This window comes from Mytilus galloprovincialis, chromosome 14, assembly GCF_965363235.1.
Source record: "Mytilus galloprovincialis chromosome 14, xbMytGall1.hap1.1, whole genome shotgun sequence".
NCBI lineage: Eukaryota > Metazoa > Mollusca > Bivalvia > Mytilida > Mytilidae > Mytilus > Mytilus galloprovincialis.
In genome coordinates this window covers 70,519,771-70,539,467 of record NC_134851.1, presented here as the reverse complement: position 1 = coordinate 70,539,467, position 19,697 = coordinate 70,519,771, and the positions used below count along the sequence as shown (strand labels likewise).

Genomic DNA, 19,697 nt, shown 5'->3' with positions numbered 1-19,697 from the left:
GACGTCACGGAAAAGTCACGTGACTTACTGGTGGGCACATAAAATGGATGATTGGAAATCGCCGGTCAATCGATGTTTACGGCTAATTAGACATGGTAGCTTCATGTTGTGTTATCGGGTGTACAAACAGATTTGACAAGGACAATCCAAAAAGCTTTTATCGTATCTCAAAGAAGCCAGAGTCGCGCAAAAAGCTTTGGATTTCAGCAATCAGACGAGATCAGTGGGAACCAAAGGAAAATGACCGTGTTTGTTTTCAACATTTTATATGTGGTAAGTCAATATTTCAATTACGAAGCCTTGTTTTTTCTTATATTTCTTGTTGTTCATAAGTATTTTTCTATATATCAAGGCATGTCAACCGGAGTTTCTGCTTTTAAACACCGAAAATGAAAAAAAAAGGGGGGGGGGGTGTCATTGGATCATATTTCTGTAACTTAGTGCAAGATAATCAGACAATGTCAAGGTTTTTTTACATATATTTTCATGATTAAAGATATTGATCTTGATATTTTCAAACTTAGTTTCTTACAATAATTGTTTATTTTTCAATCAAATATGATGACATACAATGTACATCATACAAGTACCACATACATGTATGATACAGTAAAAATGTCAGTATTTGGAAATTATCTATGACTGTGTTGCTCGCTGAGTACTTTCATGTCAGCTATTCGTACAACTTTGGAAATGTTTTTATTTTCTATAACAAAACAACCTTGGTGTAAATTGAAATATTAATTATATATGTAAATTTCAGGTGTAAAGAGTAATGACGAGCACAACCCAGACTATGTGCCATCAGTTGACATGGGGTATCAAAAGTACAAAGCAAGTGGTGACCAGCGATACGCCCGGTTTCAGAGTTGAACAAAGACAAGCAGATAAGGAGAAGGTCCAAGTAGCCTCAGTATTGCTTGACCTCAGTAATGCAGAGAATATTCCAGAACCAAAATCAGGTATTTAATATGCATAAATCATTTGTGTAATAATATATACAAATATAAGAAGATGTGGTATGATTGTCAAGGAGATAACTTACTAATATTAATAATTTTGATTTACTAGAATAAATCTGTAACATTGTGTAATTTTTTGCATATTTTGCTAAATGTTCAGTATTTTATTTCACTTATTAAGAAATTAGAACAAAGTTTTTTTAATGAATTAAACATTTCAATTATCTATTACTCATACTGTACCTAACAAAACAAGTCCTAATTATTGAGATATAGAACACTCAATTTAAGTGGAGTGTTTGAATAGCAGTTTCTTTTAAGTTTAAATCAGAAATGATTGAACATGTAATTAATCTTTGGAAAACAATAATTAATAACTCCTTTCATCTTAATCAAGGAGAGGTCAAGGTTAACTTTAGCTGTATGACACATGTATAGATCTACAAACAAAACAATTGATTAACACCCTTGTAAATACACATTCAGCACCTCTTCATGCTCTTGCTTCACAGATTTCATGAACCTAAATCAATACCTGGAGTGACAGCAGAATATTTTTTCTTTAATAAAATGAGGTAAAGAAATGTTAAGGAAATGATTGCACATTTTACTAAGTTTTATTTAATGAAGGCTGTTTAACATGTTGTATAATATAAAAATATTTTTGTTCACATTAATAAATTTTTTCTTTTTTTTTAGTGCAGTCAGCCAAGAACAACCAACATGATGCTTGCATCAACAAGATTGCCACACTGAGACTAGAAAATGAACAACTGTATGCTGAACTAGGTCGCCTTCAAACAGAAAACACTACCTTAAAGGCAAACATCAGTCAGCTGTACGTTGAAACCCTTGTTACTGCCAGTGACCGTAAGATACAGTTTTACACAGGTGTACATTCGAAAGCTCTATTTATGTGGTTGTTGTCATTTTGTTCTTGTATATTGCCATCATGTAAAGTTATGTCACCAACAAGTGTTTTGTTATGCCTACTAATGAAGTTAAGACTGAACCTTCAACATGAAGATCTTGCCTATCGCTTTGGTGTGTCAAAAACAACAATATCAGACATTCTTAATATAGGACTTCCAAAATTAGCCAACAAACTATCCTTTCTGATTCAGTGGCCTGATAAAGAATACCTATTAAGTAACATGCCATCTGTTTTTAAACCATCATATAGAAGGTGCTCCAGTATCATTGACTGTTTCGAAGTGTTTATTCAGCGACCAGGCCAACTAACTGCTAGAGCTCAGACCTGGTCAAACTTCAAGCACAACAACACCATTAAATTTTTAGTATCAATAACACCAACAGGAGCTATTTCTTTCGTATCAAAGGCATTTGGTGGTAGGACATCCGACAAAGTTATTACCCAACGTAGTGGTTATTTGGACAAAATTCAGCATGGAGATCAGGTGTTGGCTGACCGTGGGTTTTTGATATCTGAAGAACTTGCCAACAAAAGTGCAACACTTGTTATACCCGCATTCACTAGAGGAAAAAAACAACTAAGTGCCAAAGAAGTAGAACAGACCCGTAAAATAGCCCATGTCAGAATACATGTTGAGAGAGCAATTCAGAGATTAAAAAACTTTAACATTCTAAGTTCAAACATGAGTATGTGTATGGTTCCTCATTCTGATAGCATTGTTACCATTTGTTCAGCAATTTGTAATCTCCAACCCAAACTTGTGTCTTAAGAAACTTTTTTACAGACTTGTATATGCATGTGTTGTTATTTGATAATAGAAAGATTTATTGCAAAATCAACAGGCTGTAGGAAATATAAAAATATGTATCAAAATAATTTATTTCACACAATGATGTACATGTATTACAAAAGAAATTATATCATATAATGTACAAGTCTATTGTTTTCAAACTGAGCATAATACTTTTCATTATTGATGCATTCACAAGATTTTTTGTTTATTCCACATGAACAAAGAAGCCAGTTACAAAATGTATATATTATAATGTACATATTAAAAGATAAAATATTTTTACCAACTATTCTTTTTAAATTCAAAAAGGCAGAAGTAGCAAAATTGTTTCCAAATTTCCTTTATTATAGATATATATGTTGTTAAGTTTTAATTTTTCAATAATTCTTACATTTATTAGTGTACATTCCAGCTATTGATAATGTGTTGTTTGATTTAACATATACATGTTATGTCCATTTTTATCATCTATACATATATATTGCATAAATACATGAAATACAAGATGTTGATTGCAAATATTTTTCAATATCTCTGAATAAATAAAGTAATTCAATTGGTATTGTTTGTTTGTCTATATTTCACAGCTAGCACAATACCACTTTCCTCTTGGTTTACGTCGTATGTTGACACATTTATAATGGAACCACTCGTAAGGACACTGGTCACCATCACACCTTATCATTCGGCCATACTCTGGTTCTGAACAAATACACCACGATTTCTCATTAGCATTGTTGTTGTTGTTGTCGACCCTGTCATTGTTGTTTGTTGTTGGCTCATTTTCAAGTTCTCTGGTGAGCAGTTCACGTATAACAAATGATTTAAAAAAGTTCTCACACTTGTGTATCAACTTGTGGCAAAAGTCTAGATCAATTGGGACGCGTACTATTACCATGCTTGCTTCAGGCTGACATTTGGTATATACAACAAAGTCACAATACTGGCAGTTAGTGATGAACATCTGCATCTGGACTTGCGTAAAATATCTGTGGCTGGTCTTCAGGGTTAAATTTGCGTCGAGACAGAAGTTTTTATCACTTTTAGCAGCTTGTGGTACAGTTACATCTTTGTGTTTAAAAGGGCATTTGACCTCTATGGTACCTCTGCCACAGCATGTACAGTTAACAATGCCATCAGGGCTAAATCCTAGGAATGGATGACTTGTGTGTATAAAGAAACCACACGGAGAACATGTTAGGTCTAGGTGGTGGTTCTGTTGGTGATTTGTGTATGCCTGTCTGCATTCATCTTCGTGGTCTACGCCCCATTTGACCGACTGTTTTTTTGATAGGTCATATGTTGAATAACCGGCTATCCTTTTGACAAGGTTGGCTGCAGGAGTTGTTTCTTTACGAACTAGTACATCATGAGCTTTTGATGCTGTGATTCTACCCATTCTATGTTGATACCATAAGGAACTGATGGCTTGATTTCTAGTTGCTACCTCTAAATTTTCTGCCTGGTACTGTGAAACAGTATATGAATCTATGGTTTTATTACAAAGGTCATCTATGTCATTGTTATCGGTCTGTTGAAGTGTTGACAGCAATTGAGGGTACTTGTTGTCAGTTGTTTTTGAGGTAGGTGGATTATCTATACTTGGCGTCATAACTGAGGTAAAAAAAGCAGCGTTAGGTGCAATAGCATACAGTTCATTTAGGACTTCTTGGGAAGGGAGAGGTGCTGCCCCGTTGGCTTGGACACTTTCGATATCTTTTGTACGTCTACCCTTTATTTGCTGGAAAATGTCTGTGACAGTAGTTGGAGTAACCTGACAATAAAAATAAATCAATTACTTAAAGTGGTGTTGAAAATTAATCATGCATTGAATATACATGTACATATATATATTTCAATAGTAACATACAAAATTAATCATTTTGCTGACATGTCATCTAAATCTTTGGTTAGCTGGTGTGCTTAGCAGTTTGTATTCAGTCAATCTCATAAACATTTCTAATTATAGACATAGTGATTTTATTTCAGTAAATATAAAATTTTGATTTATCTTCTACTTTACATGCCTCTGGCCTTTGTTAGTCTTGTATTATTTTAATTTTAGTTTCTTGTGTACAATTTGGAAATTAGTATGGCGCTCATTATCACTGAACTAGTATATATTTGGTTAGGGGCCAGCTGAAGGAAGCCTCCTGGTGCGGGAATTTCTCGCTACATCGAAGACCTGTTGGTGACCTTCTGCTGTTGTTTTTTTATTTGGTTGGGTTGTTGTCTCTTTGACACTTTCCCCATTTCCATTCTCAATTTTATACATGAATATAAGTGCAAAAATGTACCTCTTTTCTAAATCTGTTGTTCCACTGACAAGCTTTACTGGTTGAACTTGATTGCGTGATTCCAATTTTAACAGCCATCTCCACCTTGAACAGTAGTGCCCCAACATGACTGCATACTTCCCCTAACCTGTAAATGAAGAAATTTTTAATACATGACATTTGGAAAAACGGTGCTAATGAAACCAAATGTAATACATCAATTGAATTGTTTCATATTTTCTCTCATGGAGGACCTTTTACAGCGATAAGGGTTTGTCTCATTGTTGAAGTCTGTATTGTTTGCTATATCTGCTTACATTGTACATCCAAATCAGTTGAACTCTGGTGGATAGAATTGTCTCATTGGCTATTGTACCACATGTTATATCTCATATCAATATATTAAACACAATACATGTATATACAAGAACAATAGAATTCTAGGTCACAATCGAGTCACAGTACAGTATACATACCCTGCCATACAGGTACAGTGAGCACAGTATACTGTCCCGCTGCTCTTTTCCAAATACACCCATGGTTCATGTGGTTTATCTCGAGCTCTTTGTGACGGTGTGACCTTTGTCTTGAGGACCATGAATGGACAGTCGTTGTCAACTGGGTGAGAAAACACAACTTGTACATGTCCACTGATGACGTAACTGAAAAAGGGAACAAATCAGTATAAGCTTAGATGTAATAGCCAATAAACATTTAGTTATCATGGTTATGGACATGCGTGTGTGATACTTATATATGTATATGCATAAAATTATTCAAAATATCATCAGCTGACAAAGTGACTAAGCATGACAATACTGTATAAACAAAAAATTTAAATCTTTAAATTTCTTTATAATTTTTTATATTTATTTTTAAAATGTTTTATTTTCATTTATTCCAGTTCAAATACATATATCAAAATAAGCCTATCATTACATTTATATATAGATCACAACAAAATTAAATTATTAATTAATATAGATCAAGGTAAATTTAATGTATCAAAAATGAAGGGTACATGTATGTGCACATATTTTGTGACCCTACATATGCACAGGGAAAAATGGTCAAAATAGATGACAATGTTTATCTAATAAAAAAGTTGTAAATACAGTGAATGACATTGTCACAACAGGAATATACGTTTACCTGTGACCAGGTAAGATGACCTAATATGGCATTAACCACGTGACATAAACAACCCCCTTTTACCTGAGAAGGTGAGATTAAAAAAAAAATTCAGCTCTTTCTTCATGTTAAAAGTTGTTTTAAAATCGCAATAATAATTCAAATACATATTTTAACACTTACTTGTATGCTTCTAACGATTTGTATGCTTTCATTGACTCCTTGGTGTAGATGGAAGGCGTGTCTATCAGGTATAGGTAAATATCACCAAAGGTCAGGTCGGGCCAGGTGCTAGGGTCAGAACTCCATTTTTCAGCAATTGCGTACGGATCTGGCAAACTTTTAGTTCCTGTGTTATACAATAACTTTACGGAATATCTTTCCTTTGCTTCAACTGACAGGGAACTTGCATACGCCGATAAATTGTTGAGATAACTGGTAGAAGTGTTTGCTTTATCGGCCATTATTTTTATAATTGGGTCTTGCCCACCAATTTTATACGCATGCGCAATGTGACGTCACTTTCGATTCGGACGAACTTCCCTATATATATATAAGTGCCTATAAATAGCAGCACATGACATACAAATCTATGGGAGTGTGGATTAATCAGTACAGAGATTAATTCAATTACACAAATAAAATTATAGATTGCCTAACAATGTAATTTTAACACACTATTTAGTATGTAAATATAAGAATGTTTAAAATATTTACAAAATGATGAAAATAAACGCAATATTTCGCCAGACCAACTAGCTTTATCAAGCGTGCATCTATCCAGGTGAAATTGGATGTAGATGATAAGAAACTTTTGCAGCTCAACGTCTATGTTGCACTTAACTGCCTTTAAAATAAGAAAATTTTGCAGCTCAATGTATATGAGCAATAGAATTTAGCTGCTTTGAAAATAAGAAAATTTTGCAGCTCAATGTATATGTTGCACTTGGATTTAGCAACCTTAAAAATACCAATTATGTATTTATATATTTATGTATTTATTATAGTTCGATAAAAGGAACTTGTTCTGTTTGAATAATAATCCCTGCATATTTTGTACAAGGAAATGAATTTGCAAAAAAACGAAACTCTTAAGCTGGCTAATTATTATAAATGGATATTTATCGATAACAAGTAATTCATTTATTCATCTTTTAGAAACAAACCAACATCCTACAACATCTGGAATTTATTTTTTAAAAGAAAAGGAGATAATTTTATAAATATTTCTGATAAATTTATCTTTGGAACGTAGCTGATTATGTCTTCCAAGTAAGATATGCACATGTCTGTTTATGTGTACTGATATATCAATACCAACAGCATTTATTTTCAGGAACATATTTCAATGCCTTTGTGGATTAAAAAATGCGAACAATAAATAATGTATATAGTTGAAAGAAATACTAAAATCTAACTCATTTTCGCGAACATTTTATATTTGTGACTTTTATCGTGAGATATATAACGTGACTATAAATAATTGCGATTTAAAAAAATGTAGGCAAATGCAAATATGAGTTGGCTCATAGTAATTAGTGTGTTGTATCGCCTTGACGTAGTCACAAAGCGAGACATAGGTATGCTGTTCCTGGAGTCGGCGGCGACGGCGGCGTCAACTATGTATTGGTTTGTGGTTAGGTATAGTTTATGGTGAACCACAAGTGTAAGGTCAATGATATTTGGTGTGTATTTGTATAAGCATTGGCTTATCACATTTCCATGGAGATTATTTGGCCTTTCCTCCTCAGTTTTGGGCTACTGACTTTAAAACTTTTGTTTAGTTTACATGACTTTGTATAAATTTGTGATTATTTCAGTTTATGGGGAAACACTGGTGGTAGATCAATTAAATTTGGTATGCGGTTGTATAAACATTGGCACATCTCATTTTCTTGGAGATTATGTAGCACCGCTCCCTTAGACATGGTCTATTGACTTTTAAAGATGTATTTTAGTTTTGATGTATAAGTTTGTAATTAGGTCAGTTCAAGAGGAATCATAAGTGGTAGGCCAATGTTATTCGGTTTTCATGGGTATAAGCAATAGGAAATCTCATGTCCAAGGATAATATTTTGCCCCGCTCCTTCAGTCATTGTCTATTGACTTTGAATCTTTCGCATAGTTTACATGTATTAGTTTGTGATTAGATCAGTTTAAGATGAACTTTTAATGTTAAATCAATGATATTTGGTATGCAAATTTATTGACATTCACAAGTATTATTTCCATGGAGATTATATAGCCCCGACTCATCATCTTGATCTTTGACTTTGACAATTTTTCATAGTTTACATGGTTTACAAGTTAATGTTTGTGCTAAGGTTTGTTTTAACACGTGTTAAAAGGGACAACTTATAATAAGTCAATGGTACTTGGTAAGCAGTTGTATCAACATTGACACATCTCACTTTCAGGTGTTTTAGCGATGTGCCTTTAGTCATGGTTCATCGACTTTGAATATTCGCATAACTTACATGTTTAAGTCTTGCTATTCTAATTCCATTATCAAAATTACAAACAGGCGAGACATATCTCTGTGATAACAGTTTATGTTTGAATTATACTAAGTAGAAACATGTATATTGATGAAATAAAAAATTTACTGGTATACATGTTGAATTCAGAAAGGAGAAGTCTGTAAAACCTGACAAACAAAAAGTTCGACTATGTCAACCAACGGAGTAATTGGAAAATAGTCATACGGGGTACAGGTGTTTTACGACAGAAATGGTGGGTTAAACATTGTTTTAAAACAAACCAAAACTCTCTTTGTATTCCAGTTATGTGACAGAGGGTTGCAGTTCATGAGAGAGCTATTTACACTTGTGTTCCAAAAATTGAAATGTTGACGGACGCCATTATGAGCTGGTTTATCATTACATACTCCTTATGTTTATCCAGGCTTCTTTAACAATTTGTTGTCTGTAACTTCATGTTTGCTTGCTTATTGATAACAAAAGCGAGGCGAAAGATACCAAAAGGACATTCAATTCATGAAAAAACACGATTTCGCGGGCATGGCAAAAAAAAAGAGACAAAAATGACAAACAGTATACAGCACAAAACATAGAAGGCTGAGCATCATATTCCCAATCGAATTTGGAGAAAACGTTACTATGTTGAAAAACTTGTGTCTAATCCTTTGTCATTTTTAACAATAAAATATGTTTAAGGGCATATCCAACAGTTTCAGGGTAGGTAATAAAAAACAAAACCGTCGTCTATTGTTTCCAGAAAAAAGTGTGAGCAGACGAAATATGGTGCATAAAATCTGAAGTGTTGTGATGCTTACATAGCGCATCGGTAGGAAACTAATAGCTTGGACTGTTTAATAGACATCGTTCTTTTACCTTGAACTATTATTTTGGGGCATAACAACGAAATCAAAGTTTAAATGGTAAAAAATATCAGCCTGGGCCCAGCGGTACCAACATGGCAGCGGCCAAGAAAAATGGTTTTGATATCATACTGTCATCGTTTAAGAGTAAACGTAGTGACCTATTAGAAAGTGATTCAACCTTTCATGAATCAATTACAATTATTATTGCAAACAGAAAGCGCCGAAACGACCGGCATGACGGGGGAGGACAAAGTGGCCGTTAAAGTGATAACATTGATGTTGCCAGCCCTAGAGGTACTTATTACCACTAAACAGGACGATAGACTTAACAAGCATGATGTAGCTATCAATAAATTGCAGGCACAGGTGAAAAACGTCTTGAACGAAAATGACTCTTTAAATCAGTACTCTAGACGAGAAAATGTACGCATTTCTAATGTTCCAGAAGCAGATGGAGAAGACTTGACTAATGTTTTAATTGAAATTGCTGTATCGGTAGGGGTAGTCATAAAGCCAGACAACATAAACGCCATACATAGAATTGGTCCGAAGTGCGAGGGGAAAGCACGCCAAGTCATTGCTAAATTCGTCCACCGTGAGCCTCGATTTCTGTTGTTGAAGAATCGTGCCGAGCTGAGAAAAAATTCAATGATGAAAATATTCATGACTTAATTGAAAAACTTGAAAATCTAGATGTCAATTATATTAATGTTGAAACTGTCAACAATGTAATATTGAATTGTAATTCAACTATTAAAAATGCTGCTGATAAAAAACAAGAACAGTCGACCTGGTGTCAGGTCAAAAAAATGTAAACCTTATTTTAATCAAGATTGTTATTTAAAACGTAAAGCATATCGTAAATGTAAAAATCTCCACTGGAGATTACAAAGGGCTGAAACAAAAAGAAAATCTCATTGCTAGTAGTAGAGAGTATAAACGTACGTTTAACAAGCAGTTTAGAGAATATCAGAAGTCTGTTATAGAAATCTGATTCGAAAGCATACTGGTCTCTTTTGAACAAATGTGATACAAAAGGTAACAAAGCTGTAAATAAAATTTCTATGGATGTATTATATGATCATTTTAAAAATCCTAATGCTCTTAATGAGCAGGATGATAACGATATTGTATTACCTAATAATATTACTGATTATAATATTGAATTAAATCAAGATATTACTGAAGACGAAGTATTATTTTCTGTCAAATCATTGAAAAATAATAAAGCATGTGGTGGTGATTTTATATTGAATGAATTTTTGAAATATGGTACAGTATAGTTAAAGCCTGATTTTGTAAGAATATTTAATATTGTATTTCATAGTGGTATTATACCTGATAGTTGGTCAGAAGGTTATATATGTCCAAAATTTAAGAATAAAAGTAATCCAAATGATGTGGATAATTATCGTGGTATTACTATTTTAAGTTGTTATGGTAAATTATTTACTTGCATTTTGAATAATAGGCTTCATACATATTTAGAAAATTCTGGTTTATTGTGTGAAGAACAAGCAGGGTTCAGAAAAGGTTATAGTACGACAGATCATATTTTTAATTTGAAATGCTTGATTGATTTATACTTACATAGAGGTAGAACATTGTATTGTGTATTTCTTGACTATCGAAAAGCTTTTGACTCTGTCAGAAGAGTATATTTATGGCAAAAACTGTTAAAATGTACCATTGATGGCAAAATGTTTAAGTCTATAAACAGTATGTATAACAATGCAAAGTCTTGTGTGAGACAAGGCAACTGTTGTTCAAACTTTTTTAAATCCAATGTTGGTGTACGCCAAGGAGAAAATCTATCTCCTGTATTGTTTGCAATTTTCTTAAATGACTTGGTCGAATTTATGTCACATTCATATAATGGTTTAGTTGATATGAGTATTGCAGCACGTCTTATGTTACTGATGAAGTCGCTGTATATTTTCGTTTATATTTGTTATTGTATGCAGATGATACTGTAATTTTAGCCGAATCGGCAGCAGAGTTACAAGCCTCATTAAATGCCATGTATTTATAGTGTCAAACCTGAAAATGCAAGTTTACATATCCAAGACAAAAGTTGTAATATTTTCAAGATCTAGACTTAATTTTCACAGATAATATGAACTTTAAATATAGTGGTGAAAGCCTTAATATTGTTACAAATTTTCAATACCTTGGTATTATATTTTCATGTAAGGGTAATTTTAATGACGCCAAAGCACATCTTGTACAGCAAGCAAGAAAAGCCATGTTTATAGTCTTAAGAAAGGCTAGGAAGTTGAATTTACCAATTGATATGCAATTAGAGCTATTTGATACAATGGTTGTACCTATTTTGATATATGGTGCAGAAGTATGGGGTTTTGAAAATTGTAATATTATAGAAAACTTGCATATGCAATTTTGTAAAATAATTTTGAAGGTTAAAAAAAGTACTGCTAATTGTATGATTTATGGAGAATTGGGTAGAATACCATTACATATTCTTATTAAAGCTAGAATGGTTGGTTTCTGGCAACGTATCATGTGTGGTAAAAGAGAAAAAAATTCATATACACTGTATTCAATATTGTATCAGCTTAGTAAAAGGGGTATCTAAATGGTTGTTAGAAATTAAAAATACTTTATATGAATGTGGATTTAATTTGATGTGGGATGATCAAATAATTGCTAAATCTGATAATATTAGTAAGAATGTCAAGAAATGTTTAAGTGATAAATTTATGTTGAACTAGAGTAATAATGTTATGAATTTTGCAAAATGTCTTAATTACAGAATATACAAATCTGATTTTTGTTTTGAGAAATATATATCGGTGTTTCCATCTGATCTAAGGATGTATTTATGTAAATTCCGTTGCCTTATTAATAAATAGCCCATTGAAACGGGCAGATTTTTAAATATTGATAGAACTGAAAGACATTGTAATCTTTGTAATGCTAATGAACTTGGTGATGAGTTCATTACTTATTCAAATGAACCTTTTTCAACAATGTAAGAGTTAAGTTTTTACCTTTAAATATTATGTAATAACCCAAATGTTTTAAAATTTAAAGAATTGATGAATACATCAGATTTATTTACACTTACTGGAATAGCAAAATTTTGCAAAAGTGTTATTAAAACCTTTTAATACATGTGCTTAATCAAGTTACTATAATTTGTACTTCCTGTCAAATATCTGCATTAATTATAAATACTATTATTGCACCTTTGTTAACCATGTTGTTCTGATGTAAATATGTTCACACTTTTATTGTTTGTTAAAAATGTTGTACTAACATACCCCATGTGGGGGCTTTAGTGAAATAAAATGTCTTATGTCTTATGTCTTATAAATGTCGTAATTTCACGGTGTTTCGACGACGTCATAATGGCCTTCTGGAAAGAGCGGTTTCTTTCCTTAAATGAAAGGGTACGGCGGGAATCGGCAAAAAACTCATACAGTATATTAAAAACTCAAAACTTAAAAGATATATTGTCCTCTTTGTCTATTATAAAGGAATTGCAATTATCTTGATCAATACTAGACCATATCACTTAAGTTTCCGTTTTATAAAAATTATCATCAATACAGTAGAAAACAACTAGAGCAAATGGGTAATCATTTATTATTGCATTAGAATGCAACACAAATTGTCATTTAATTTAGTTCTTTACCAAACTTTTCCTAGATTTTGTCATTCAGGATAGAAAACTCAAAGTTTGGTTTTACTTGAGAAAGATGAAAATGATTGGTTTCTTGAGAAAAATAAAATACGGCGTAAACTTCCATTTATCATGCATCTAGCTATGCGTTGATGTGCTAAAATAATACAGTAGCTCTTTAAATGAAACGATCTTTAACCGGTAAACAGTGTAAAACAAAAGATGACACAGTAATAATAAAATATTGAAATAGGAAAGATTGTAATATATACACTGAAAAGTAGAAAATATCTGACGATGTTGGTGTTTACTTATATATGTATGAGGAAACAAATATAATTTAACCAAAAAAAAACCGGTGTAGGTCATGACATAGGTCTTGAATTTTTAGACACGCCCTCTTAAGTCAGCGGATCCATAACAGGATAGGAAAAAAAACAGCCATCGAAATACCATAATTCAAAATTGGGGAGAGAAGGGGCTGGGATGGGGGGGGGGGGGGTGGCTAATAGCTTAACTCAAGATTTTGATCATTATTCAACTTTATCTACTTTATCTAGTACGGCATACGTTTTACCGCTGGCAAACTCTTTATATCTTGATAATGTATCAATCATTTACTTTAGATCCACTTTCGCCTCGTCGTTAATATGCGTGATATATTTTCCATTGGAGTACGGGAGCAATCAATTCATCAGTTTCATATAATGACGCATAATCATTAGTTCTCAACTGCCAATTGTTTCAAACAGTTTTCCAGTTTTTGGTGTTTTATTTTTATTTTATATTTTATTTCTAAACGAAAATTTTAAAATTTCTTTCCGCATCTTTCTCTTTGAATTTATTTGTTTGAATAATCAATAATAATATAGTAGTCTACATCAGTGGTTACATTGTATGCAGCCAAACTATATAGAGGGCAGTAGAACAGAAAACAACTCCATTGTTTATATATGCAATAACTCATATATTGAAGCGTAAAACCACAGCAGTCAGGCTCGTTTAGGTTGAAAAATGACTGTGTCAATTTCATATACTTATATATTGTAAATATGTCATAAAAGCAAAAACACACGTAAAAATGGTCACAATTTATAATAACATTCAATTTTTTTCGGCCGTTTCGTGTATTCTCAAGTTAATGTTTTACTGATCTGTTTTGTTAATTAAAGTTTTTTAATCTACAACTGAAAAAGCCGCAACAGATTTGTTAAAATCAACCATGCGACTTTTTTGAAGATGCAAGTGACCTTTGTTGTTGTTTAGAGATTTTATTTGAAGTTCGTATATCCCTTCAACCATTCATTTAGATGGTATTTTAACGTATAGATAGCGCGAACTCTCTTTACTCTATGCATCGGACATTTTTATTTCGACTAAACGAGGCTGCAAATTAATACATCCGAGCAGCTAAACTGTCGCACCCAATTTTAGCAAAGATATTCACGTAACTGTCGGACGGGAGCAGTCCAGAAATATGAATATTTCTATACCCAAGCAATTCTTTTTTTTTATGAATTTTTTTTTAAAGGTATACATTAATACGACATCAACCCAACGACACATATAATTCAAAACACTAAGAGACAACATACAGATTTTTGTTATAGCTAAAAGCCTGTAAAGAAAAAAAACAACAAAACTACAACATGAATATATGATACAGAGTCGGTAAGATTTTAGACACGTGCTCTTTATTGATTTCGATATGTGAAATTATAGACAGTGAAATATAAATCAGTGTAAGAAAAGCACTTCTTTGTATAAAGTAACGGTAAAATAAATAATGCCGATTTATGGATGATGGACGTCAAGTGGCATATTAAAGGAATAATCAGAACAAACACATCAAATGTAAATATCATATGAAAATTAACCCTGCTTTGTACTATAGACCGACACACAGAAACGGATTTCTAACGTGTAAAACGTTTGTTTTAAAAAAGGGATGAAATATACCAGAGCCGGGGACTATTTTAATAATTTGTAATTCCATGGTTTGCATGTTTCACACCCGGGTTTCACAATTTTGACGAACACAATAGTAAAGCTAACTGAATTATTATCTCGTACAGATACTGGTCCATTATAAATAAGAAGATGCGATATGAGTGCTATCGAGACAACTATCCAACAAAGTCACAGTGTAAAAATTCATTTGTCTTCCACACTGTCCCACTGCCTTTGAAAAATTAGCGGGGAAATATAACGTTACGTCCCGGAACGTCTTAATGTTTGACGAAATTTGTGAGGCTTACGGAAGTGATTGAGTAAACAATATTATATTACTCGATTTTTCTCAAAAACGAGTACGGTGACAATTTTTTTCAAAACATTATGACGTTCCATTTTTTCAAAGAATAACATATTTTACTTTGGTCAAATCGACACCGTTAGAAATATTTAAAAAAAATCTTAAATGTGCATTTCAAATGTTAATTTCTTGCCGTTTTTTGGGGTAACCATAACGTTTTTGGCTTTAATTGAGTAAGAATTAATTCTTTTAATGGTAAAGTTAGATTTTTCTAACCATCTTGAACTACTTTGCTGCAATTTGAGCCCCATTATATAAGTATATGTTGATTAAAAAATCATATTAATTTTTTTTAAATAAAAACGTTTGTTTCTTCAAAATTGCAAAATGTTCAATTTGCAGCAGTATTTTTTGCAAAAACGAAATCGACGACAAATATTTTTTTTGGCATAAAATGAGTCCCTGTCAATTGAAGAATGAAATATCTTTAAGGGAAAAAATTCTCACCGTCAAAAATAAACTGTTGGATATGCCCTTAAACTATTAAAAGCGGGTGTTAATAATACAGGTACTCCACATGTGGTACGTGGTGTGTTTTCTATTGCACCAAGACACGTTTCCATAGTCTTTCCTATATTTTTGAAGAAATAAAAACATTTGTGACAATACATTTTGCTGTTGTTTTTTTTCTATGGTCGTGTTATTGTCTCTTTGGCACATTCCCCATTTCTATTCTCAATTTTATCTTAATTTGCTTGCGATGCTTCTCAAGCATGTTTTATTCTTTTTTTCTTCATTAATATATTGAAGAAAAGTTACACTTAGTTCATTATTTTATTACAGGGATTTATTTTTACAACCTGATTGACGTTTTGTATTCTACAATAGTACTCTGCAAAATGTCTTCATTATGTTTTGCTTAAACGACTTAAAATGAATGTAACTATTATACACGAATTATCAGTAAGGTTGACCTTTCAAATATTGACCCATACTAGTTACATGTATACACATATATTCTTTATCAGTTAAATACAGATAATTTTAACATGTCATATGATTTTTATTCGTACACGATAAAACGACTCCATTGATCTGTACGAAACTTGCAGTCTTATTTTCATTCAATTCACGGTTTTAAAAGAAATGGTAAGTATGTCTGACTAACTGATTGGAAAATCGGAAAATAATTCGTGCATTTTTTTAGAAATTCAAATGCGACGTGACTTTGTGCGTTGACGGCTTTGGCTAACTCGGCTGCTGGTTTAGGTTGTTTTATGTAATGCATCCGGTTTTATTCTATAGTTAGTCATCACTGCGGTTATATTATTTATATCTATTATAAAGTCATTTTTTAAAATTAACTGTTTTCAAAAGTTTGAATTATTCTAAATAATGAGGATGATCTTATCCCAGGCAGATAACCCTACGTATTGATCACAACTTTTTGGAACTTTTGGTCCTCAATGCCCTCCCACTTTGTACTTGTTTTGGTCTTTCGGACTTTTTTCATCTGGGCGTAGCTGGTTGGTCTTGTGTGGACGATATGCATGCACGTCTGGAGTATTAAATTAAAACCAGGTAACTTCTGTTAGCTATTATTCGTGTACTTCTCTGTCCTGTATTTATCCCATTTATTTGTATTGTAGTCTGGTCATGTAATGTTATCATTTTAATGTTATATTTGACATTGCCATAAAAGCGGGAGGTTTGGCATGCCACAAAACCAGGTTCAACCAATCATTTTTTTTTCTGAAAATGTCCTGTGCCAAGTCAGGAAAATGGCTTTTGTTATATTATAGTTCGTTTCTGTGTGTGTTACATTTTAATGTTGTGTTTCTGTTGTGTCGTAGTTCTCCTCTTATATTTGATGCATTTCCCTCAGTTTTACAGGATTCTGACTTGAGGTTTTTATGCTGCTGAATACATTTTGTGAATGTTCCCTTGGTATTCTTCGGATCTCCTTTTCCTCCTTCTAAAAAAATGATATTTGTATCTATGCCGGTTTTTTAATTTAGAGAACAAACTGTGACCAGGTTGTACAATTGTCATATACATGTACCCTTCAGTTTAGAATCTCGTTGAACTTTTAAACCTTAGAATCAGGAATACAAAATCGACGTGTAAAGAGTCAAGACTCTTCATACTCTTCCAAATAAAACAAGATAAAACAAGATGCTATCACTTTTGAAAATAAGTTCCGTTGAGCATTAAATAGACATTTCAATATTACTCTTTTGTAGTTTTTATACTAAACGGGTAAGAAATACAATGTATAAAATTAAGAAAGGCATTGAGGAATGTGTCAAAGAGACAACCATAGAGCAGACAACAGCCGAAGGCCAACAATGGGTCCTCAATGCAGCGAGAAACTCTATCACCCGGAGGCGTCCTTCAGCTGGCCCCTAAACAAATATGTATACTAGTTCAGTGATAAAGTACGTCATACTAAACTCCGAATTATACACAAGAAACTAAAATTAAAAATCATACAAGACTAACAAAGGCCAAAAGCTTCTGCCTTGGGAAAAGCGAAAAAAAAAGCGGCGGGGATTAACTCGTTTTTGAGATCTGAACCCTCCCCCTATACCTCTATCAAATGTAGAAAAAATTAACGCACAACAGTACGCACAGTAAAACTCAGTTTATCCATTTCATGTTCTTTGTTTGAAATGTTAATGGAACATGGGACAAACCGGTTATTGTAAATGCAAGTTCCTTGATAATCAATAGATAACATTCGATTTCGATGCATTTCTGTCAAAACCTTTGGTTTTAGTAAACATCACTCCTGCGTTTAGGGGCATCGTCACTTCCGTTTCCATGTTGAGCGGGTAGTTGGAAAACTATGATGCTATATTGCAAATTATTCAAATTGAATTCTCATAATTGACAATCAGCACTGATGTTATTAGGGAATTTGGATAAAATAACTGCGGAACATACATACTTCTAGTTTATTCAACACCATGACGATCTTTTTGACGATTGATGACCTTTAATAGTGCAGGGATACAGACAATCCGATCTATCTAAATGATGTCATAAAGAGGCGTTGAATTGACGATTTTCTGCGGTGGAGGACAAATTCGAAAGTAGTGTATAGGTGTACCAATTGGTGTGTAGAATTTCCAAAATGCACGTTCAATACCTTAATCCTATAAAATCAATTGGTGTACACATATTTACAAACACACTACGATGTTTTTCGGAACTTGGTCTGCGTAAAAACAAAATATTAAGTCACGGAGGTAGATCAGGAGTTTAGTATAATTTATAGATATTATCCGTTTGATTTTTTTTTAATTACAGATATGAACTTAATTAAATAAGTTCACTTGCTTGTTTCTTAATTTTATCAAATTTCGTCATGCAATATTATTCTAATTATTCAGTTTTAAACAAGATAAGAAGAAAATTAGTTGTTTACTTAAGATGGTACCTAACACTAAACATGCTAAAGGAAGATAACTATATAAAAATTGAAAACAACACGTGTAATAATTTCTTGCGTCCGAAGCGCATTTCTCTATTTACCTTCATCAGGAACGCTTAAAGCCAAACATTTAAAATCTGAAGATGTATAAGTACCGAAACCGTTAAAGAGCTGTATGTCAAAAATACATAAAATAAATAACCAAATCCATTTAAAGCCAACTTGGCCTGAGGGAGTTGAAACCTTAGTTTCTTAATAATCTCACAATTTATAAACGGACAATTTTAGTAAAGTTTTTTAAATCATGTCAGTACCGAAGAACAAACTACTGAGCTGATGATACCCTCGGGGACTGATAGTCCACCAGCAGAGGTATCGACCCAGTGATGTAAAAATTGAAAACAACACGTTTAATAATTTCTTGCGTCCGAAGCGCATTTCTCTATTTACCTTCATCACCTTGAATGCGTAGTTAAACTCAAGGTAATTAAAAGATTATCATAATGTAATTCTAATCTTTTGATCTTCATTCAGTGAAATTTAGGCGTCACGGTTCCCCATTTCAGGTGTGAACAGCATTTCGTATGAATGATAAACGGGAGTCAGTGATAGTTTTAGACACAGGAATGAAAAAAAAATTAAAATTAATTTACGGGAGTAATAAGGTCGCACAATAACTGGATAGCTGTTGTCTATTTTTATATTTTGCATAAGCTCACTTTTAAATGAATTATTACTTCTGATTACTTTTGTAACGATAAAAAACTGAATTATTTTAATTGAATAAATTTATAAATAAAGATAGCCTTCTAAACCCGAGTGTATGAACGTAAAGTTGTACTATCTTAAATTAGAATCGGCAACCTTTAATATTTCAAACAGATCATTAACAATTGCAATTATATAATTTAGTCCATCCAAA

At 32.6% G+C, this 19,697-nt stretch overlaps 2 protein-coding genes across 2 annotated transcripts; one reads left to right on the top strand and one right to left on the bottom strand.

The window, feature by feature from the left end:
* The first annotated feature begins 85 nt into the window (after positions 1-85).
* Positions 86-3,251, top strand: LOC143059774 (uncharacterized). The gene is made up of 3 exons (XM_076233336.1): positions 86-273; positions 764-962; positions 1,662-3,251. Exons 2-3 carry the CDS (start codon positions 776-778, stop codon positions 2,663-2,665), a joined length of 1,191 nt encoding a protein of 396 aa, XP_076089451.1. The 5' UTR covers positions 86-273; positions 764-775; the 3' UTR covers positions 2,666-3,251.
* On the bottom strand, positions 2,758-6,869 carry LOC143059772 (uncharacterized). Its single transcript, XM_076233334.1, has 4 exons — positions 6,280-6,869; positions 5,442-5,627; positions 4,987-5,113; positions 2,758-4,463 (listed from the first exon to the last, which is right to left on the bottom strand). Exons 1-4 carry the CDS (start codon positions 6,558-6,560, stop codon positions 3,264-3,266), a joined length of 1,794 nt encoding a protein of 597 aa, XP_076089449.1. The 5' UTR covers positions 6,561-6,869; the 3' UTR covers positions 2,758-3,263.
* Between the last annotated feature and the right edge of the window lie 12,828 nt (positions 6,870-19,697).